Source organism: Hippopotamus amphibius, chromosome 17 (genome assembly GCF_030028045.1).
Source record: "Hippopotamus amphibius kiboko isolate mHipAmp2 chromosome 17, mHipAmp2.hap2, whole genome shotgun sequence".
Classification (NCBI taxonomy): domain Eukaryota; kingdom Metazoa; phylum Chordata; class Mammalia; order Artiodactyla; family Hippopotamidae; genus Hippopotamus; species Hippopotamus amphibius.
This window is the reverse complement of record NC_080202.1, coordinates 40,773,283-40,796,134: the sequence shown is the minus strand read 5'-3', so window position 1 is coordinate 40,796,134 and position 22,852 is coordinate 40,773,283. Positions and strand designations below refer to the sequence as shown.

The 22,852-nt window shown below is 48.8% G+C and overlaps 1 protein-coding gene across 1 annotated transcript; it reads right to left on the bottom strand.

Moving 5' to 3' along the window:
• Window positions 1-669: 669 nt before the first annotated feature.
• On the bottom strand, window positions 670-2,604 carry EIF1 (eukaryotic translation initiation factor 1). Its single transcript, XM_057715151.1, has 4 exons — window positions 2,436-2,604; window positions 1,559-1,722; window positions 1,314-1,415; window positions 670-887 (listed from the first exon to the last, which is right to left on the bottom strand). The coding sequence occupies exons 1-4, from the start codon at window positions 2,464-2,466 to the stop codon at window positions 843-845; spliced, it is 342 nt and encodes a 113-aa protein (XP_057571134.1). The 5' UTR covers window positions 2,467-2,604; the 3' UTR covers window positions 670-842.
• Window positions 2,605-22,852: the final 20,248 nt, after the last annotated feature.

The window sequence follows — 22,852 nt, the reverse complement described above, 5'->3', positions numbered from 1 at the left end:
ACAGAATCTGCAAGTCAGGATGTTTCTGAAAACAAGTTTTATTTAAATAAGGGTTTAAATACATTACATAACATTAAAACTGAAGGGGAAAAAAAAAAAACCAAAAACCAGTTTGTTACTTCACATGGCATTGGGCAGCTGTTGCTAGTAAGTTGCAAGCTCTACAGCTACATGATGGATACATTGGTTTGAAATTTGTTCCCTTGTCAAAAGTTTACCTGATGGAAGGTTGGCCTCACATTCTAGTTTGGACATCAATCAGCTAGGATATGTCTGGTCAAAAAGACCTTGGTGGCAAGCCAGATGTCCCATCACCTCACTAGAGGGAAGGTGAGGCTCTAAGCTCTGCCCACCTGGTCACATTGGAGACATCAGGGGATCTTTCCCTGATGATCAGACTCCCTGTAGCAGTACAGCTGCCGTTGCTGCCTTACCCCATCCTCCACTCTCAGCTTCACCGAGGGCTGTTCAGGTGGTGACATTCTCTTAGAGCAGGGAACACTGTAGAGGGATTGCTGAGGAGCTTCTGGCCAGACATAGCCTTTCTGTGATCTTGGGGCTCTGGACTTGGCTGACACATCACTGTTACTGCTTTGTTTCAGGCTGGACACTGCCAGGTGCCTACTGCTTGACCTCTGTTTAAATGAGGGACTTCAAGACTAGACAGCATGGCTCTTTTCAGTTTATTGCATGAAGGAGTTACACTAGTCCAAGTTAAAAGCAGACCCCAAATGGTTACATGATACAAGCTGTGAGGTTTTTAAACTTGTGACAAGGGACAGAAGGGAAATTCTACTCATTGCAAGGAAATCCTCACTTAAGCTTCAGTGAGCCAAAAGCACTTAAAACCCATGAACCTTCAGCTGGTCGTCCTTAGCCAGTCCAATCTGCAAAGGAAAAAAGGGCAGTTTTAAGAGTTAAAGCCTCCATTTCTGATGACAACAATCCTGTCTTCCTGCTTCTACACTGGCCAAGAGAAGTCCCATAACTAAGATGCTCTCAACTCAGGGTGCAGTTAACCACCAATGGTGTGATAAGATTTTAGCACTTAGGAACAGCCAAGCAGACATCCCACTCGCTTTAGCATCTGCCTGTATGTAACTGCATCCTTAATGTAGGTTCATGCAAACAGTAACCTCAAGATAGACAAATCCCTTTTCAGAAATACATTTTGTCTATGTATGCAAAAAACTCAACTGTTTGGCTTAGCCTTACAAAATAATCCCATGAGAAACTGAATAAACTATGCAGATCTAATATTAGTTAGCCAGGACAGAGGCACAAATGGACTAACAGAAAATGACTGAACTCACCTCCACGAGGAACTGGCATATGTTCTTGCGCTGGTCACCCTGTAGCTGAATTACTTCTCCATATTCTGGATGCTCAATTACAGTACCATTGCAGGCAAATTTCTACCAAGACAACGCAAGGAGAACAAATTAGGTCGGCAACAGCCTGAACGCCACTAATAACCCTTTTCAGGAAGTAATACAGCACAGCAGCCCCATGTAGGCACGGTAAATGCGATTTTTCTAAAATCTCGTTAAAAACCTACCTTCTTAAACGCCTTCACTAGTTTCTTTTTATCGTAATCATCAGCGATCCCTTGGACAGTAGTAAGGGTCTTCCTACCGTTTCTCTGTTGAATTCTTATATGGATATAATCCTCAGTGCCAGCAGGAAGCAGATCATCACCCTTACTTGCATCAGCAAAGGGGTCTGGGAAGAAAGGGTAAGCTCGTTTGGCGCTACAGTGCTCAGATGCCACTGCCACCCTCCCACTGGGTTTCTTCCACGTGCAGAAACTGATACTGAAATCGTCAGGGCTTGGTCAGATCAGATACGTTCTTTGTTGGCTCTCCTCGGAACAGGTCAGTCCGGGACGGCCAGCTTCCCAGCCCAGAGAAAGCCTGGGCTTCCTGCCCCAGGCCCGCCCTCGGAAGCCGATCACGTGTCGAGGGAGCCAGGGCTGGCCGGCAGCGCCCCACCCAGCTGATGCAACCTGCCGGAACCCGAGCTCCGAGGCGGGGCCACGCTTCCCGCCCCATTGGCGAGCACGGCTGTCAGTTCGGGCTGGCGCCGCCTCTCCCTCCCGGCTCCGTGACAACGCGGTGACGTACAGGACGTGACGCAGGGGTGGCGGGAGGGGCGGGTGTGGCCCGAGAAGACCAGGGAGCCATTAGTAAATGCGCCACCCGAGACGCCGGCCCGCCCAAGGGCTGACCTCCCGCCCGCTCCTTCCGGTCGCGCTCAGAGGCCAACCCCGGGGCGCAGGCCGCGACCCCGCCGTCCGCGAGCCCGGACATCTCCCCTCTACCCAAATTTACTAAGGCCCGAAACGCCTGACAGCTTCCCGGGCCCTGTCTGCGGGCCTGGAGCGCCCCGCCGCCCGCCCGGGCCTTCCTCCCCTCGGGACCTTTCCGACGACTTACCGAAAGAGTGGAGGTTCTGGATAGCGGACATACGATACGATTCCTTTTCCTTGGTGGAAACGGCCTGCGGAAGGCGGCGGCTGGAGAAGGCGGGCGGGGGGGACGGAGCGTCGGGAAGCGAGGGGGCTCGAGGGGGAGGCTGCTGAGTCCTCGACGGCGGCTCAGTGACTGGGGCGGAGGGGCGGTGCCTGTATTCACTTATATAGCCGCCCCTGTGACGCCAGCGCGCTGCCCTCACGTCCAGGCCCCACCCATGACGTTGTGCCCCTGCGCCCGGGCGCCGCCGCTTCCAATTGGTCCGCGGGTGGGGACGCGGGACTGCGCTTGCGCAGGGACTGCGTACCGCGGGAGGGCGTCCCCTCGACTAGGGGAGAGATGGAAGGGGGAGGGAAAGGTTGGTTCCTCTAGGCGCCTGCGCAGTACGGAAGGAAGGTGTCTGGGCGGTGCGGACAACTGGCGGAGGTTTCGGTCGCGCCTGCGCACTATGTTCTCTGGCACGTTCCGCCTTCTTGGCCCTGTTGCCGGGAAGGGTTTTTTGCCTGGGGTAGACTGGCACTCCTTAGAGGTGATTTGATTGCCGAGCCTTCTATACGTGACAAATTCCCACCATCTCTTATCCACCCAACTACCCACTCACTCCCTACTTTACAGATTTACTCCTTGACAGGTTTCGGGCGGCATTTTATTTAATCAACGTACAATAGTATAACCAAATCCTTAACTTTATCATTTAGATTAATTTATCATTTAGATTAATCTAATCTAAAAATGGATTACTCTACTTTAAACTTATCATTTAGATCGTCTAATGAAAGAATACCCAGATCATTAGCACGAGTTCGAGGGAGAGTACTGCTGGTTGTGGGAGCCGAAAAGATGTCACGCACTAGAACGGGGTCTTGTGTGTCATACAAATTGTGTGGGGTTGAGCCTTCCCAGAGCTTAGCTGAACTATTTCCTTCAAAACAGTAAACCTTTCTTGCACTTTCAGTTTATTAATTAAAATACTCATAGTTAACAGGGGTACATAGCGTGGTTTTAGACTCCGGAGGCCTCCAGGGGCCAGGCAGGTAAGATAAAGGAGTGCTGACAGCCAAGTGTGATGTAATGCGTTATAGTGGGGGCCAGGGTGAAAATCAGAGGCTGCAGCGGCTCCAGCCCGTAGTGCTAAATCTTCTTTTTCAAGAGAACCAGAAATTCAGATATTTATATAAGATCTCTTCATTTCTAAACATTGCCAATAAATTTAATTTTTGGAAGAACACTGCGCAAGCCAAAGAAAAAAATGTGTGCTGGCCCCAAGGACTGCAGGTTTATGTCTCTTGATGGTCAGGGTCACTGGCCCTATGGAGTCTCTTGAGAGAGAGAGACAATAAACAAATAAGATGACAGATTGTGACATGTGCCAAGAAAGAAGTAAAGTGACATGAGAGAATGACAAGGGCTTCAGGAGGCCTTTGAGAAGGTGATGTCCCAGCTGATACTTGGAGAGAAAGAGCCCATCACATGGAAAACCCTGAGGGAGGAAAAGCTGGGTGTACTTGATAGTTTTGTTTTTTTTTATTATTTTATTTTTATTTATTGACTCTGTTGGGTCTTTTTTACTGTGTGTAGGCTTTTTCTAGTTGCGGTGATTGGGGGACTACTCTTCGTTGAGGTGCACAGGCTTCTCATTGCGGTGGCTTCTCTTGTTGGGGACCACCGGCTCTAGGCACGTGGGCTTCAGTAGTTGCGGCGTGTGGGCTTATTAGTTGTGGCTTGTGGGGCTCTAGTGCGCAGGCTCTGTAGTTGTGGCCCACGGGCTTAGTTGCTCCATGGCATGTGGGATCTTCCTGGACCAGGGATGGAACCTGTGTCCCCTGCATTAGACAGGTGGATTCTTAACCACCAAGCCACCAGGGAAGCCCAGTAGGTTTTCATTAGTTATCTGTCTTATACATAGTATCAATAGTGTATATATGTCACTGCCAATCTCCCAATTCATCCCACTCCCCCTTTCTCCCCTTGGTGTCCCTACCTTTGTTCTCTACGTCTGTGTCTCTATTTCCTTTTTGCAAGTAAGATCATCTATACCATTTTTCTTGATAGTTTTTTTTTGATTCTGTATTTACTAAGTAATCTTTTGAATAATAAGTTGGCTTCCTTGATATCAGGAATTGGGGAACCATGGCTAGAAGTCATGGGCGGCCCAGTCTCACACCCATCCCAGTCTGAAAAGCTAAGGACACAATCTTCCTGCACCTGTAAACCTCCACACTCACAGATGTGGCTCTGCTTGAAAGGGGCTTAGGGAGAGAGAGTGAATGCGTCAGAGCTGGCCTCCCAGTGTGCACACATATTCTGTTATAGGAAAGTTTAAAATAGCAATGTGGTCCAGCTTATCTTTTCCTTTTAGGAAAAGATCCTTTCTGTGTTGTACTGAAGAAATCATTTCTGTGCGTCCAGTTTGTAAAGATACTCTGGGTTTTTTTTTTTTTTTTTTTTTTTGCTGTTGTTGTTGTTTATGTTTGTCTTTCCCAAAAGTTTTAAAGCTTTGCTTTTTCACATCTAGGTCTTTAAACCACCTGGAGTTGTGTGTGCTGTGAGACAGGGGTCTAATTTTTTCCCTATGTCAATAGCCAGCTGTCCCAGCACCATTTCTTGACTAGTACCTGATTTTTCTTGCTTTCTCTGTCGTAATCATATTTCCATTTATGTGTGTGTTCATTTTTGGACTTTCTGTTCTGTTCCACTGCTCTATGTATCCCAAAGACACAATTTCTCAATTATAGGAGTTTTACAAAAAGTCTCTGTATTCAATGGCATGAGCCCCTCTGTTTTGTTCTTGTTCGGGATTATCTTGGCTTTGCTTGGTCCTAGTTCCCCTTTCACCTCGTGGCACGTCACCACTCCCCACATTCTGCAGCATTCTCTGAAGCACCCGAACTTTCTCATCTCAGGGTCTGTACGTGCTGTCCCTTTTCTTCCCTCCTCTTCTCTGTTTGGTATCTCCCACTCATCGTCAAGGCCTCAGCTGGGCATCTTCTTGGTGCCCCCACTTCCTCTATTTGGCATCAGTCACACTGCATTTTGCTTGTCTGTTCCTTGAACTGGCTACATAAATTGCTGGGCCCGTATAAGGTGACAGTGTGAGGCTCTTTGTTCAAAAACGGTTCAGAATTTGAAGACAGCGATAGCAAAGCATTAAGCCAAGCACAGGGCCCTCCTAAGTGCAGGTCTCTGTGTGATGGCACAAGTAGCATGTCCATGATCTGGCTCTGCCTGTTCCCTGATTTATCTCCCTGCTAGACCGTGAGCTCAAAAGAGCAGGGGACATGCCTGTCTCCTCTGCTGTGTATGTGCAGTGGGTGCCTGCACACAGTGGGTGCTTGTCGAATGAATAGGCATTGTTGGTGTTACTGATCAGGGTTCTTGGCCTTCCTTCATCAATAGAAATTCATAACAGGCCAGACAAGAAATTCAAGCAGGGCTGTATTGGGGGCCCTGCTGCAGCAGGGGGGAGTGAAAATAAGCCATAGGTTCCCTTGCTCACTCCTGAGGAGAGGCATGCTGGTTCCTTATATGGGGTGAGGGTAGGCGTGTATCCAGGGGTCAGGCGGGAGGGGTGGTTTGCCCCCCCCTTTGGTGGCGTTGAGTGCAGGGGGCATGCGCAGCAGCCTGCTTTTGCTCCAGGCTCTTCAGAAGTGGCAGTTGGGGTTTTGGTCTTTTTGTATCTTGTGGTACATAATTTGCCCCAACTGCACTTGCACGCAGTTATTTTTAGTCCCTCATCATTTCTTAGTATTTTGTTGCTCAGGGAAACATTTGTGCAGGTGCAAGCACTGCATCGAAGGGTCCCAGGCCCCAGCCTGTCTCGTAGGCGCTCAGTTACTAGGAATGGCCCACCCCTGGCTCCAGGCTGTGACTCTGCTGCCCTCTTAGAGAGTCCTGGGGTGAAGCATTGAGAAAAAGTCCTTTTCAGAGATCTGACTCCGGGCAGCAAAGGGAGCTGCTGGACCTGGCCTCCTGGTGCAGGGCAGGGAGGATGGCCCTAGATAAGCCTGTTCCCCAGCTCCTCTTGCAGGGACCTGGTGTCCAGTGCCAGACCTGACCTCGGTGCACTGTAAACAGTTATTGCCACAAACACACACAGGCTCTTCTCTGGCCAGGCTGCAGTTGGGAGGCCGGGCCCGGGGCAGGTGGCCAGGGAAGTGGGACACCCAGTTCTTGGTTACTGCCGGCTTTCCAGGTGACGCTATTCGCTTCTCAGGGCTTCCATTTTACTCCCTAGGAGGAGGACTCGGTAATTTCCAAGACCTCTTCCAGGTCTAAAGTCCATAGCTCTGTGCTTCTGTTGGGGACATTTCCAAGGAGGGTCTATAAGAGTCCCCTGTCCAGTGTGGTGGTTGCCTCAGCCTGCGGTGCTTGTGGAATAATATGGAGCCGGGATGAATTTGTCTGAAAGTTACATCTGTGCCTGCTGATAATAATGGTTTGTTCATTCCTGCGCTCTTAGCTCTGAGTTGTGGCCCCAACAGCTGGAGCACAGCGCAGAGCACGGGCTCTGGAGTACCTGAACCTGAGTATCACTTCCACCTCTTCCTGCCTGGGTGACTCAGCCTCCCACCCTCCATTTTTTCATCTGTACAAAGGGATACTAATACCTTTTCTCTTAAGCTTTTAAGGGGATTTAAAGAGAAGAATATGTGTGACAGGATAAAAATGTAACGTTATTAAATCACTAAGTAGATTATGCCAAATTCTCAAAGGGAAAGAGAGAGAGTTTAGAGCAGCAGGGGACAGGAGCAAGCCCCTCAGAATGAGGAAGGGACAGAGGTGGGCACCTCTCCAGAGTGAGCTCAGGACATGGTATGGCTGTGTAGGACACCTGGGGACCTTCAGCCTTGATTAAGATTCCCCAGGGCTTTGAACTTGGCACGGAAGCAGCAGAATCTCCCACTAGGAAAGAATCACATCCTCTGGGGAAATGGGCATCTCCATGGTAACCAGGGCAGATGCTCATCTGGTCCAAGGGGCCTCCCTGTAGCTCTGGTGCTACAGAAAACCCCGTGACCCAGAGGGAATCCTGGGGATTGCTGGAGGCCCTATCATATCCAGGGTTGGATTTCTGGGCAGCTGGTGGGATAACTGGCACAGGATTTAACTTGACTGAAAGAAAGTCAAATAAATGTGATCTTTCTTACATTCCTTATTTGGAAGCTCCCAGTATTATGTATGTATTGATACATGATGGGAATCATGTCCCCCCCACCCCCCTCAGTGAATGAAGTCTGCTGTTCTTACCACTTGGAAAAGGAGGCAGTCCAGCGTTTGCCGCTGCACTGACCCAGACTGCATGAGGTTGCTGTGAGATGGGCATGCTAGCCCTCCGCTGGGGTTCTGCTGATGATCTCGTACCCCTTCAGCCTCCCCCACCCAGGGTGTGCACTGGTCAGTGACGCCAGGGACACTTACGGGGTGCCGCAAAAGAGCTCAATCTTGATCCTCGTGGTGAAAATTCATGCAGCTGGACCCCTAAGCCTAATGTGCTTTACTCCCCTCCAACACTGCCCCCCACCCCGCTCCGAACCCCCCAGCCAGGCTTTCTTCTTGTTCTCACTTTTCTTCCTCTTGCCAGGGACTCCTGTTTGGTTCCTCTTTGCCAGCAGAGCATTTGACTTCCCCGTCCTGCTTTCTGCTCCTTCCCCTCCTCTTCTTCCTCCTCCTTCTAGGAGTCCTGCAGGAGCCCCTATGGATGGGATGAGGGGGGAGCCAGCTTTACTTAGGAAGGGAGGTACAGGTCAGAGCCCCTGGTTCCCTTCCCCTGGGCAGGCAAACTGCAGGCTTGGTTGCAGGGAGGATACAGTGTAGGCTGGGCTCATGGAGGAAGCCAAGAAGGGCCAGACCTGGCACCTACTGTCAGGGAGTTCACAGCCTGGCAGGGTTCAGAAGATGCCCCCAAGGAGCCAGGGGCCCAGGAGGAAGGGAAGAAGTGCCGGGAGGAAGTGCCCAGCACAGGTGCGCAGAGGGGGCTGCATTCTGATCTTGGGAGCAGGAGGATGGTGGGTGGGGTGGGGGTGGGGGAATGGGAGTGGAGGTGGTGTCAGGGTGGGCATTCCAGATGGGGTAAAAGGCATCAGATGTGCTGTGTGGAAATCAGTTCAGACCTGGTCCCTCTCCAGGAGAAGCTCACAGGTGTGTTTGGGTAGGGCAGTCTGCCTTAGATGGAGACCGTACATCCTCAGGTTTATTTTTATTTTTTAAAAAGCGAATGTAATTCACATAAGGGCCATCTCCAGGAAGACTTCTGTGTTCATCCAGCAGCACATCTTCCATGGACTTCAAGTCCTTCCCGTGGACATGAGGAACTCTCTCTTACCAACTGGGAGAGAGTGGGTGGTTTGTACTGAAGATACCAGGGAGGAAACACAGAGAGGGTTGACAGGGCACAGCTGGGTGTCTCCCAACTATGTCACTTGGCTCCACACCTGTGTGTCCCACCCCTGGCACTCAGCTCTCCTCAGTGTGCAGCTCTGCCTTGAGCCCGGATTATCTGCAGATACCTGGTACCCAGGCCTCTCTCCCCTGCACCCACCCACCTTCCCCTAATTAAATTCAACTCCCTGGACTTCCCTGGTGGCACAGTGGTTAAGAATCCACCTGCCAATGCAGGGGACACGGGTTCGATCCCTAGTCCGGGAAGATCCCACATGCCGCAGAGCAACTAAGCCCGGGCACCACAACTACTGAGCCTGTGCTTTAGAGCCCACAAGCCACAACTACTGAGCCCATGTGCCATAACTACTGAAACCTGTGCACTTAGATCCCAGAGCCCGTGCCCCGCAGCAAGAGAAGCCACCACAATGAGAAGTTCACGCACCATGACGAAGAGTAGTCCCTGCTTGCCACAACTAGAGAAAGCCTGCGCGCAGCAATGAAGACCCAATGCAACCATTAAAAAAAAAAAATCCAACTCCCAAAGGGCCACAGTGGCCCACTTGTGGCTCATGAACCTTGGAAACGGGCAGTCTGAATGCAGATGTGCTGTTAAGTGTAAACTATACATGGAGTTTTGAAAACTTAGCATGAAAAACATTGTAAAATGTCTCAATGACTTTCATATGATTACTTATTGAAATAATATTTTGGATCTATTGGGTTAAATAAAATAGATTATGAAAATTAATTTTACCTGCTTCTTTTTACTTTTTTAAAAATGTGGCTACTAGGAAATTTAAAGTTACGTGGGTGGCCTGTATTGTATTTCTACTGGAAAGCACTGCTCTAGATGATTCCAGACTGAAGAGGGGGTTCGTGGGCACCGTTCATGGCAACTCTACACTCATACACTGAAGCATGGTTCCCCCAGCCTTCTCCTCACCAACATCAGACGTTTCCTGGTTTCCAAGTCTCTCCTCAAGCATCTCGGATGAGCTTGTGAATTGCTTCCTGCTCCTCGTTTAGAAAACGGCTCAGGGATGGTCACGTGAAAAGAGTCACATGATTGTTTCCTTCCCCAAGTGGCTTATCTTCACCCACCCAAACTGGGTCTCTTCCTGGGCGGGGCGAAGAGTTCTACCACCCAGAAGGTGAAGGTCTCTTCTTTTGTTTTACTCGCCCAGACCAAGCTGACACTTCCATCAGCTAGTGACCAAATATAGCCGCCTGACCATGCGCCACGGTACTGGGGGCACTGACCTTATCCTTTGCCCCAAACGGCTTAGAGGCTGTCCCTTCTACCCCTAGATAAGACTCTTCCTAAGAGGAATTCTAGGAAATAATTACACAAAATAGACTTTATTCTTTAGAGCAGTTTCAGGTTTAGAGCAAAATTGAGAGGAAGGTACAGAGAGTTCCCATATACCTTCTGCCTCCACCCAGGCATAGCTGCCTCCTCCGCTGCCAACATTCCCACCAGAGTGGTACATTTTTTTTTACAGTTGATGAACCTACTTTGACACATCGCAATCACCTAAAGTCCGTGGTTTACATTAGCGTTCACTCTTGGGCAATACATTTTCCATTTTGAGAAACTAACAATTATGGAGTACCTACTGCCCACTAGATGCCGTGCTGAGTGTTTCCCCACGCCTGTTTCACAGGATTCTGACAAAGCATGTGGTGTTAGCTCTTCTGTAGGCAAGGCGCCTGGGCTTGGACAAGGGCACTGGCCAGGGTGGTGGTGGCCCTCTTCCTGATGGGAAGCATGGCCAACTGGAGGGGCCAGGTTTCCGGAGAAGCCCAGGGATGATTCTGCCCTCATAAGGGGGTTAGTCATTTCCTTGACGGGGCTAATGCCTGGGAGTGCATCCCAGTTCTAGGGAGGTGTTACTACATGCTTGAGGACTGAGTCTAGGTGGCCAGGGCTGCTGTGCACAGGGCATCTATCACAGCACATAGCCTAGGATTTAAAAAACACTTTTTGGATCCTTGATTCCTCTCTTTAAACAAACTGGCTGAACCCCTACTTTGACTGAAGAGTCAGGGCGGTCGCCAGAGTTCAGTTGTGGTTCAGAGATGAGTGGGATGACGTTTGCGTGTGTCTATGTATATGTGTGAATACGTGGGGGTAAGAGAGTGTGTGTGTGTGCCATGGGCACGTGAGCGTCAGTGTGCATATGGGTACATACTTGTGTGTGAGTGTGTATCCATGGGTGTGCTCCTCTCTTTCTTCCCAGGTGCTCCTGAGGATCTGAGAGCTTCCTTCACTCCAGCTCAAACCCAGGGGAATCATCTCAGTCCCTACAAGAGGTCCTGCTGTCAAAATTGGGGTTTTGAGTGGAGGGACCCTTTGAGATGCTATCCTGCTACTTGTCTGCTCTGTGTCCTCAGGCTGTTACTGAGTCCAAGCTTGTACTTCTCACCACACAACAGGCCAATAAATCAAGAGACCATTTGTTGGGGCAAGGAATAGCGACTTTGCTAGGAAAGCCAGCAGACAGAGAAGACGGTGGACTAGTGTCCCAAAGAACCACCTCCCCTTAGTCAGGCTTCTTTTGTTCTAAAAGGGGAGGAGGTGTGGTTGGTTGCTGCAAACTTCTTGGTGCTGGAATCCTTTGTTCTTGCAGCTGTCCAGGTAGGTCAGGTCACTATGTTCCTGTAAACTTTCAGCAAAGACAAATGTTATTCTCTGTTCTGCAACTTTTTATTTCTGTATGAGTGGAAAGTGTTATACCTTTAAAAGTCAGAGCCTCTGAGAATGGGCTTCCCTGTATATTTCAGGCTATAGGCAACATTTCCAACTTGTAGCAAAAGCAATAGAATACAAAGTTGAAAGTAAAAGAAATAGAGTCAATATGGAGTCAGATTTGTTCTTCCCTATTACAAGGTGTTTTGTATAATCTCTGTGAGCCTCCATGTCCTTTCCTGTATGTATCAGGAAAAAACCTCACTGGTTTATCTATAACCCCCAGCTCATCTTCTAAGGAGAGTGCCTCCTGTGCCCTGAGGAGCCTTAGGTGGCAGATGGAGGAGCCTGGTGGAGCTAAGATGCTGGGTGGAGGATGAGACCCTCGGGGAGACTCCAGGGGAGTGGTAAGCATGGCCCGCAGGGCTGGTGGCCATGCAGTTGGTGGGGACAGGTGGGGACGCAGGAGCTGGGAGAACCTAGATTTGTGCATGGTGGGTGTCTCACCTGACCCATCCTCACTGCTCCTGCTGAATCCTTAGTAAAATAGTGATTGCTCACCGGTGCTTTTAAGGAGAGGATTTTCTTTTGGTGACAGAGTGAGGCTTGGGGTTTTGCTTCAAGACTGGCCTGGGCTTCTGCGTGGGGGAAACTGTGACAGTTTGGTTACCTTATAGGGAGGCCATGCCATGTTGCAGAAATATTATTTTCTATCTGCTTCCAAGTGATGGGCATGGCATTAAGCACTTTGTATTTACTGTCTCCTTCAGTCCCCCCAACGCCCCACCAAGTGGGAATAGCTCTTCTCTTTTACAGATGAGGACACTGAGCTTAGAGGGCTGAGATTATTTTTGCAAGATCATAGCTAGTAACTTGCAGGGCTGCATTCAAGCCCTGAGCCCGTGCGCTTAACTGTGAGGGTATACCTGCCTTGGAGGACTGTCCTGTGCCTGGCCATGCCTCCCACAGACACCCTGAAGTCACTGCTGGCTTCCCTTCCCAGGGCTGTGGGAGGCACAGAACCCTTGCCCAGGGCGGGGTGGCCTGGCATGGCCCTTGAGTGAACCCATTTCCTTCAGTTCTTTCAGCATCTCTATGTTTTATTTTATTTTCAAAACAATGATGATATTTCCCCAAATTGTAAAAGAATATATTCTTGTTGCATAAAAATTTAAAAAGTAGAAAAGTGACCCTTTCAAAAAAACACCTGTTAAATCAGTTACCGCCTAAGGGTGACCAGGACCAATTTTGGCATGTTTCTGTCTGTTTACATGGGTTTTTATGAATCTGTCCACTGCTTTGAGTGTCCCTCTGCCTTGTGCCCTGTTATCCTGTACATAGCCTTTGGCATGGCTTCAGATCCTCCCTAAAGAATCCATTTGTACTTAAAACGTGAGTGGACGATGTAAGTTTTACCCGGTGACCTTAGGTGGAGGTGGCAGAGGGCATTTACCGCCCCTCCCCAACTTAGCTCAAAACTCTTAGCTTGCCCAGACCCCTCCTGGTCTTTCTAATGAGGCTCTTTCTCCATCCAGAACCCAGCTGTGCTGACTCCTTCATCTCCCTCTTTGACCCATTCTCAGTTCCAGACCTTAAACTCTTGCCCCCTTGATTCTGCAGTTCAGCTCTGCCCCATGCCTCCCTCTGCATGTATACAGTCAAGACCCATCACCACTTGGCAAAGTGAAAGTTGTGCAGGATTGTAGGACCCCTAGAGAGCAGATGCAGTTAGAAACATCAAAAATGATTTTTTTCTTTTTAAAAATTTATTTATTTATTTATTTATTTATTTTTGGCTGTGTTGGGTCTTCGTTGTTGCACATGGGCTTTCTCTAGTTGTGGCAAGCGGGGGCTACTCTTCATTGTGGTGTGCTAGCTTCTCAGTGTGGTAGCTTCTCTTGTTGTGGAGCACGGGCTCTAGGCACTTGGGCTTCAGTAGTTGCAGCACACCGGCTCAGTAGCTGTGGCTGCAGGTTCTAGAGTGCAGGCCCAGTAGTTGTGGCACATGGGCTTAGTTGCTCCGAGGCATGTGGGATCTTCCTGGACCAGGGCTTGAACCCGTGTTCCCTGCATTGGCAGGTGGATTCTTAACAATTGTGCCACCAGGAAAGTCTGATTTTTTTCTATTATTATACATTTAAACAATATTTTTGTTTGGGGTCAAACTTTACAAACTATTTGTAACTTATTTTTTGTCATGTAATAGATAAGGAGGTACACTAGTTTTAGTAAGAAAAGGGATGTGTGTGTGTGTTTTGGTCTTAAAAAAAAGCATTACTGGGACTTCCCATTTTACATGCTTATAAGGATAATAAATGCAATATATTGAAACATACCAAATATGTTTATTTAAAATATATTTAAATTCGTAAGTTTGTAGCAATGACAGAAAATCCTTGTTAGTCACTGTTGGAGGATGCTAGGGAATCATCTCATTACTTTGAAAGCTTGCCTTTCCTGTAAGAACTGTGCCTTAGTGGAAACAAACTGTAGATGCAGGGAAGGGGCGTGTTTCTTTTTATAGAAGTATTCCCGGTAGTAAATGAAGAAGGAATGATACCATTAGAATTTTGCCATTTTGCAACTGGAATGAGTGAATGGATCTGGGCATTGATTGTCTACAGCTGCTAAAATTGCCAAAAGAGAAACCACATATTTCTCCCGCACTACCTATAAATTGCCCCTGCTGAGAAGGAGGAGGCAACCTTAAATCTGATCAAGACTTTAGGTCTAACGAGCAAGTTTCGGGCAATACAAAGGACAGCGAAACACATTAAACTATATGATGGGAATGCAGTCAGCAGAGTCCAGACGCTGGCTGTTGGGTTGACCAGCAGTCCGGGTCTACAGACCAAATCATCTTTTCTACAACAAATACGTTGGCAAGGGAAAGAAAAGACAGGGAGGAGGTACCTACCATTTGAAAGACTTAAAATATATATAACCAGTTGTTTTGTGTGGACCTCATGTGGATCCCAAATTCAAAAGAAAAAATTGTCATTTATAAGAGACAAATTTAAACACTGACCAGATATTTGATTATGTTTTGTGGTATTGTGATAAAATAAATAAATATTTGATCTCTGCCCCCTGTTCCGGGCGCAGAGCTCCTAAAACCCTTGTGATTTCCTGAACGATAGGGGTGCTAGGAGCATCTTTTATTAGGATATTTGGCCTTAGTCCCTGGTTCCTGACACAAGAGCTTCTAAGACTCTTAGACTATCTGGAGTGATAAGAGTATCTTTTTGTCTGTTAATGTAATGCCTGGTGGCTGGGGCCCCTAGATAGCTTCCGGATGGTTACAGAGGAACCAATCATGTGATTAGAGGGTTAGAACTTTCAGTCTTGTTCTCCAACCTCCTCTGGGGAGGCGGAGGGGCTGGAAATTGAATTAGTCACCAGGGGTCAAGGATTTAATCAATCAGGCCTATGCAATGGAAGCTCCATAAAAACTTTAAGCAACAGGGTTCCAGTTGGTGAACACATCCCTGTGTGGGGAGGGTGATGTACTCATTCCCTGGGAATAGAAGCTCCAGAGCTCGGGGCCTTTCTGCACCTTGCTCTGCATTCCTCTTTATGTGGCTGTTCATCGCTGTCATTTATAATATCCTTTATAATTAACTGGTAATAGTAAGTAAAGTGTTTCCCCGAGTTCTGTGCACCATTATAGCAAATTATCGAACCCAAGGAGGGGGTTGTGGGAACCCCCGATTTAATGTCGCCAAGTCAGATAGAACCGTGGGTACCTTAGGACCCATCACTTGTGATTGATGTCTGAAGATGGGGAATGAACTGTAACCTGTGGGTCTGTACTAACTCTGGGTAGTTAGTGTCAGAATTGCTCGGTATGGAAAACCCTCACGTTTGTGAGTAGAGAAATCATGTTCCTTTATTGAGGAATTATTAATTATTTTAGATGTGATAATTGTACATGATTATGTTAAAGAAAAAAGAATTCTTACCTGCTAGCTACATACTGAAATCTTTATGGATGAAATGCTATAATTCTTGGGATTTATTTGAAAATAATGTGGAGGAGGAGGGAGGAGGTGGGTGGGGTTACCGACGAAGGTGGTTTGTGAGTTGGTAACTGTTGACTCTGGGTGATGGGTGCATGGGGGTCTATTATATCGTTTTTTTCTACTTTGGTGAGTGTTTAAAAATTTCTGAAATGAAAGAGTAACAATTATATATATTTGAGCCTCTTTGCGTGCTGATAAAACAGAATTCTACAACCACATTTTTAATGGCCATGTAGTTTTTATTTATCTGCATGTAGCATAAATAATGTAACCACTTTCCTTTTCTTGGACATCTAAATCATCTCCAATCCTCTGTTCTCATCAACAGTACTGGATGAACATCCTTGTGGATAATTCAACTTGCACATCTTTCAGAATTTCTGAAGATAATTTCCTCTAAGTGGATTTTCTGGGTCAACAGATAAACATATCTTTAAGGTGTTTGCTAAACTGCCCTCCAGATACAAACTGGTTCACATTCCCTCCAGCAGCTCATGTGAAGGAAGGCCTTTCCCTTTTCTCCCAGAGACTTCTCAGACTCTTCCTCCCTGGGCTCTGCCAAGGGCTTTACAAATCCTAGTTCGTCACATTTAATTGTCACGTCAACCCAATGAGGGAAGGACTTTTATCATCACTATATTATAGATGGGGAGACAGAGGCTCAGAAAGGGTAAGTAACCAGCCCAAGGTCACACAGCTGCTAGGAAGCTGTGATTGGAGGGCTTGGCCTGGGGCTGTATTGATGGGAGCTCTCCCTTTACTTTCTCTGCTAGCTCCCCTTCCTTTTCTGGACTCCTGCCAGGTCCCAAACTCCCACTTCCTGCTCTCTTGGGTCTCACATTCCTCTCTTCTGCAACAAACTGGCAAACTGGATCCCCACCAGCTCTCTGAAGATGGCTCCTAAGTTTGCACCTTGGTTCAGTTCCGCTCCCACAAGTTTCTATTCCCAGGCCTGTTTCTAGCGGGGGTTTCAGAATCACAGTGGCCAAGCGAACCAGAAACATCTCTGGGGCAAGCATCCTTGGCTCAGGGCTCTGCTACCTCCTGTAAGTCCCTTCTCCTGTCTGAGTCTCAGTCCCTCCTGTGTAAAAGTGGGGGAAAAAACACACAGGGCTGGGAAACAGCATAGCAATTCCTCCAAAAACAAACAAACAAACAAGCAAACAAAAAAACTAAACATAGAATCACCATATGATCCACAATTCTACTTCTGGCATAAACCCAAAAGAACCGAAAGCAGAGACATGAGCAGATGTACACCCATGTTCATAGCACCATTATTCACAGTAGCTGAGAGGTGAAAACCCCTCGAATGTTCATTGATGGATGAATGGATAAACAAAATGTGGAATACCTATCCAATTACCTATTATTCAGCTTTAAAAAGGAATGAAATTCTGACACATGCTACAACATGGATGAACCTTGAAGACACTATACAAAAGGACAAATATTGGATGATTCCACTTAGATGCAGTACACAGAACAGGCAAATTTATAGAGATAGAATGGTGGTTGCCAGGGGCTGGGGGAGGAGAGAATGAGGAGTTATTGTTTAATGGGTACAGAGTTGCATTTTGGAAAGATGAAGTTTCTGGAGATGGGTTGTGATGAAGATGATGATGATGGATGATGGTTGTGCAAAAATGTGAATCTATTTCATGCCACTAAATGATATACTTAAAAATGATTAAAACGATAAATTTTATGTTATGTGTATTTTCCACAATAGAACACACACACACACACACACATACACACACACACGGTTACCAAGTGGGTTGAATGAAGTTGATTAACTTGATATCCCCCTATAATGTTTAATAAATGCCCCAAACTTACCATGCCCTAGACCGAGCTCCTAATCTCCCCTTCCCACCCAAACTGCCCCATCCACAGCCACCCCATCTCCGCTGATGGCAGCTGCATCCCCTGGGAGACGGCATCCTGACGCGTCTCTCGCACCCCACATTCGGTTAGGCAAGCCCGGGCTCTCTCTGCACAATATATCAGAGTCTGACCACTGCTCCCCACTCCTTGGTTCCCGCCCCAGACTGAGCCACCATCATCTCTGGCCTGGATTGTTGCAATAGCCCCCAACTTTTGCCCCAGCTCCCTGGTGTCTGGTCCCCACCCAGCAGCCTGAGGAAGCTCCTTAAAATGGAAATCACGTCATGACTCTCGCCTGCTCAAAAGAAAAAGCCAGACTTCACGTGTTCTACGGGGCCCCCTGTATCCATCCCCGTCAGCTCTCCCAGCTCATCTCAACTACTTGACCCTCCACCCCCGACTCCAGCCACACCAACTCCCTTGCTGGGCCTAGAACATGAGAAAAGTACTCCCACTTTGGGATCTGGAAGCTTCTCCCCAGATATTCACATGGCTTTCTTTCCCAAAGTGTTCTAGGGGAGGAAAACATAATTTTCCCTCCACCCTTGGCTGAGATAAGTTCTTGGCTGAGACTCCTGGAATAAAAGACAGATTAACAAGAGAAAAACAAGTTTATTAACGTGTATATCTCACGCATACGGGAGAGGTACCCAGCAAAAAAATGAGTAATTCCAAGGTGGCTTAGAATTTCGGCTTTAATAACCATCTTAATAGAAAAAAAAAAAAATGGGAGAGGATATAGGCCTCTCAGGGGAAAGTAAATTAAAAAAATTTTTTTGAATTGAAGTATAGCTGATTTACAACATCATGTTAGTTTCAGGTATACAGCACAGTGATTGTTATATATAAATATAAATAAATAAGTAAAAAATAAATACATTCTTTTTCAGATTCTCTTCCCTTATAGACTATTACAAAATACTGAGTATAGTTCCCTGTGCTATACAGTAGGTCCTTGTTGGTTAACTATTTTATATATAGTAATGTGTATGTGTTAACCCCAACCTCCCTGTTTATCCCTTCCCCTCACCCCCCCTTCCGCTTTGGTAACCACAAATTTGTTTCCTTTGTCTGTGAGTCTCTTTCTGCTTTGGAAAAAAGTTCATTTGTATCTTTTAAAAAAATTTTTATTTATTTATTTGGCTGTGGCATGCAGGATCTTCTTTGTGGCAGGTGGGATCTAGTTCCTTGACCAGGGATGGAACCCGGGCCCCCTGCATTGGGAGATTGGAGTCTTAACCACTGGACCTCCAGGGAAGCCCCTGTATTTTTTTTTTTATTAAGATTCCCTGCTGCCCTTCCTCTTGAGGTTTTGCTTAAGTGTCTCCTTTCCTGACGGCCCTGTTTTAAATTGCAGCCTCCACCCAGTCTTCCCATATTCCTTTCCCTGCATTCTTGCTCCCTCCCCCCCCCATAGCACCTTCTAGAACATCATGTACTTTACTTATGTATTAGGGCTGTTAATGTCTGTCTCCTCCACTGGAATCCACCACCACTTACTGATGGATCCCAAATCATTCAGCACAGGGTCTGGCACACAGTAGCAGCTCAATAAATACTAGTCAAAGGCATGTATGAGTTAAAGGGCTTTCTCTACTATGTAGTCTGTACACATGCGAGCAATTGTTACTGCTTCCACTTTTTTTTTTAGAACTTTTATTGAGATATAACTGACATACAATAAACTGCATATATTTAAAGTGTACAATTTGATATTTTTTTCTTATTAGGAATGCATATATGGCAATCCCAATCTTCCAATTCATCACGCCCCCCCCCCCCCAACTGCTTCCATTTCTATTAGTTTTTTATCTCTCCGGTTGCGTGAAGAATGTCTTCACAGAGAGCAACTCAAGCTGAAGTCCTCATCTCTCTTGGCGGCCCTGACCCGTCAGCATGCTCAGTACCACCATCCGCACCGCGTGTCCTTCATCCGCGCTCTTTCCCCAGCACCTCTCCGTTGCCGAAACTTTTCTCCTGTTTGCCCCGTTTACTCCCCTCCTCTGCAGCTATTATGCTTTTTTTTTCCCTGCCCGAGCGTGCCCTTGCTCAAAGGCCTTTGCTGGCTTCCCACTGCATAAGGATTTAAGTACAAACTCAGCCTTGCCCCTTAGTCTCCCAAATGATCTTGCCCTCAACGCCTTACATCTGACCTAGGCTTTGGACAAGCTGGATTCCTTAGAACCGATGTTTTCCTGCCTCTGTGCCTTTGCTCAGGCTGGTCCCTCCACCTAGAGAGCCTTCTTTCATCTTCTTGCCCTTTAAGGCCCGGTTCTATCTGCGCTTTAAGCCCAGCTTCGACATCACTGTCCTGATGCCTCCCTCCATCTTTTGGAATCTTTTGCAGACCTTCTATTTTGGTGAGTATCTGGCGCTGAGTTGACTTTTGGACCATGTCGCTTGGAGTCCACTCAGCCAGACTGTAAGCTGTAAATGAACTGTAAAGGAATGGGCTGTGCTTTGTTCCTTTCTATGTCCCCGGGAGCCGGAACACAGGGCTGAGTTTCACTCAACCCAAGTGTTGACTTGAAACTTCAGAGGAAGAACACAGAACGGCGGAACAGGCGCACTTTCTGCTGTGGCCACAAGATGGCAGCATAGACCGGGCTTCAGAACAGGTGAGGTTCCTGGCCCTCAGCCCCTCCCACCCCCCGCCCCTCCACCCTGCTAAGTTCCTACCACCTTCCCAGCATCCAAAGCCCTAAAAGGTAACCTGGTTCCCTCGAGGTGTGTGGAGGAGAGTCCTCTCTGTAGGGCTGGGGCAGTTAGATCTGTGGTTGGGGGCACCAGTTGGAGGCCTATACTGTGTGTGTGTGTGTGTGTGTGTGTGTGTGTGTGTGTGTGTGTTTCCTGTACCGCCACCTCCCAAGTTCCCTTTCCCAAGAGAGACCCTGGTAGGATGGAAGGAGCCCTGGGCGGGGAGTGGCAGGTTTGGGTCCAGGTTCTGCACTGCGGCCTTGGGCCAGTGTCTGTGTAACCAGGAGAGGGCCGATCACAGAGTCCAGCTCTGGGCAACTGCCCACGAAGTCGCCTCTTTCTGTTCTCTCCCAATCCCCCTGCCCCGATTTTCCCGAAGGCAAAATGACGGTTGCGCTAATGATCTCATGGTCACCACATTCTCCCCCTTTCTGGGATTCTGTGTGGCCCAGAAGAGGGGCCATGTTGGAGCTGGGAGGGACTTTAAGCGTTACCATGATTATTAAAGACCTCTCCCTCCCCAGTATTTGACAATCGAGACCAAGTGAGAGAGCAGGGGCGGGATGGTGGGGATTTGGGGATGCCTGAAATGTGCTTGCCGAGAGCGCAGGAGAGAGACGAGAGGAAGGACCCAGATGTCTGCGGGAGGGTCAGGCACTGTCTGGGGCTTCTTTGGGCGAGGGGGTGTGTGGGGGAGGGGCGGGACCACCCCCAGGGGTTCCCAGGGATAGAGGGGAGGCGCGGGCGGGGCGGGGGTAGGACTGCGTGTCCTCCCACCCCATCCCGCGGCGCGCAACCGCGGGTCTGCCCAGCAGAGGGCGCCGCGAGCACGCAGGGCTCAGTCTTGAGTTTGCTCCAGCTTCTTAACCGAATGGGTTTGTCTTCTGAGCTTTGGGCCTCTGCAGCTTCACCTGGGATGCGATGGGGGCGAGGGTACCGCTGGCCAAGCTGGGGAGCTATGTCACTGTTCGTGATTGTGCTGGCCTGTGTCCCGCGTGGCGATTGTGGGTTTGCCTGTAATCAGCGCAGTAATCATCCATTCACTCCATTCACGCGTCCCCCTAACGCTACTGAGCACCCACCAGGTGGCAGGCACTGTATGGGGGTGCAGTGGCAAACGAGGGGTGCGCTGGTGACCAGCACCCACGACCCACGTCACAGGTCAGCCCAGGGCCCTGCGGGAGCACCGAGGAGCGGGAGCATTTCCTGCCACCATCCCTCTCGAGCACGCCCACTCTGAGGTGAGCAGGGGTACGCCTCTTTCACAGAGGAGAGCATCGAGGTTCAGAGACGTTAGGTAAGGGGCCCAAGGCCACACAGCCATGAAGGGGATGAGCTGGGATTTGCACCTGGAGCCTGGTTCCAGAGCACCCTCCCACCTGCCCCGTGAGACTGCCTCTGTCAGGGGACAGCCAGTCAGGCTGTGAGGGGGTGAGAGGCTGTCCTGAGGGCAGGGTGGCCACTCCACCTGTGCAGGCGCCCAGCAGGACAGGAGTCTCTGGGCAGGGGAGCTTACAGCTGGCTGCTTCACTCCCGAATGAATAACCTTCTGGCAGTCAGAGCTGCCCAGTCACGAAATGGGTGCGCCTGAGGAGCAGAAGTGCCCTGCCTTTCCCCAGACCTTGCAGGGGCTGCCCGTTGACCCTGGCGCATTCACCCAGCATTGGAAGCTCTGTCTGGCACAGTCCCCTTCTCCCTCCAGCCTCATCTTGCGTCCTTGTCTGACTACTCTCTGTGTTCCTGCCTCGCAGGCCTTCTTTCAGCAACCTCTGGGCCTTTACACGTGCACTCATCCATCTTCAGGCCACTTCAAGCCTTCCCCGGTGCCTTATGTGCTGCTACGCTGGTTGAGGCGTCTCTGCTCCCCCTAAATGTGGCTCCTTATGCCTTACTGAAATTATCGGGTAATAGCCTTTCCCACTGGACTGTCAGATGCATGTGGCAAGGACACTGTCTTGTTCTTAGTACTCAAGAAAGTTTTCTTGAAAGAATGAATGAATAATGAATGAAGGTAAGAAAGAATGAAAGACTTAAGTAAGCAAAGCCCAGTGCATGGTCGGGGAACTTGGGTCAGTTCAAGATCTTTCAGGTCTCTTCCCATCACCCTCTGGCCGCTGCTCATGTTCCTTGCTTAACCCCCCAGGAAGTGGAGACTCAGAGCCACAGTCAATACCTGAAGGTTTTTAAGCATCTAGGCACCACGCTGGGCACTGTCACATGTACTCTCACCCATCAAACAAGCAGGGACGATGTGAAACGTTCTCAGGGGACATCAGCGTGAAGGATTTATTCTGCCTGGAACAGTTTGCCCGTTGGCCTCGGTCATTGCCACACCTATCTGCACGGACCCCGCCCTCCCTCAGACCCCATCCCTCCTGGGCTCCTGGCTGCACTTCCGAAGAAGGTCACCAGGTGGCGGCAGAAGCCAAGAGTCGGGGCTCGGAGCGAGCCGTTCAACCTCCAACGGTCGGCAGGGGGCGCTGCTGCACTGCCAGGTGCTTGGAGGAGGCGGGTCCCGTTTACCCGTCAGGCTAGGGAGGCAGGCTCACTCCTGCCTGGAGATGGGAGTAGGTCCGAACCTCAGCAAAGGAGGGAGGCTGTGTGGCGCCCTCATTCTTCCTCGCTGGTACAGTGCGGCCTTAACCTCTGCCTTATAGGCTTAAGAGGCAAACTTTTGTAAAGGGCCAGATGGTAAATATTTT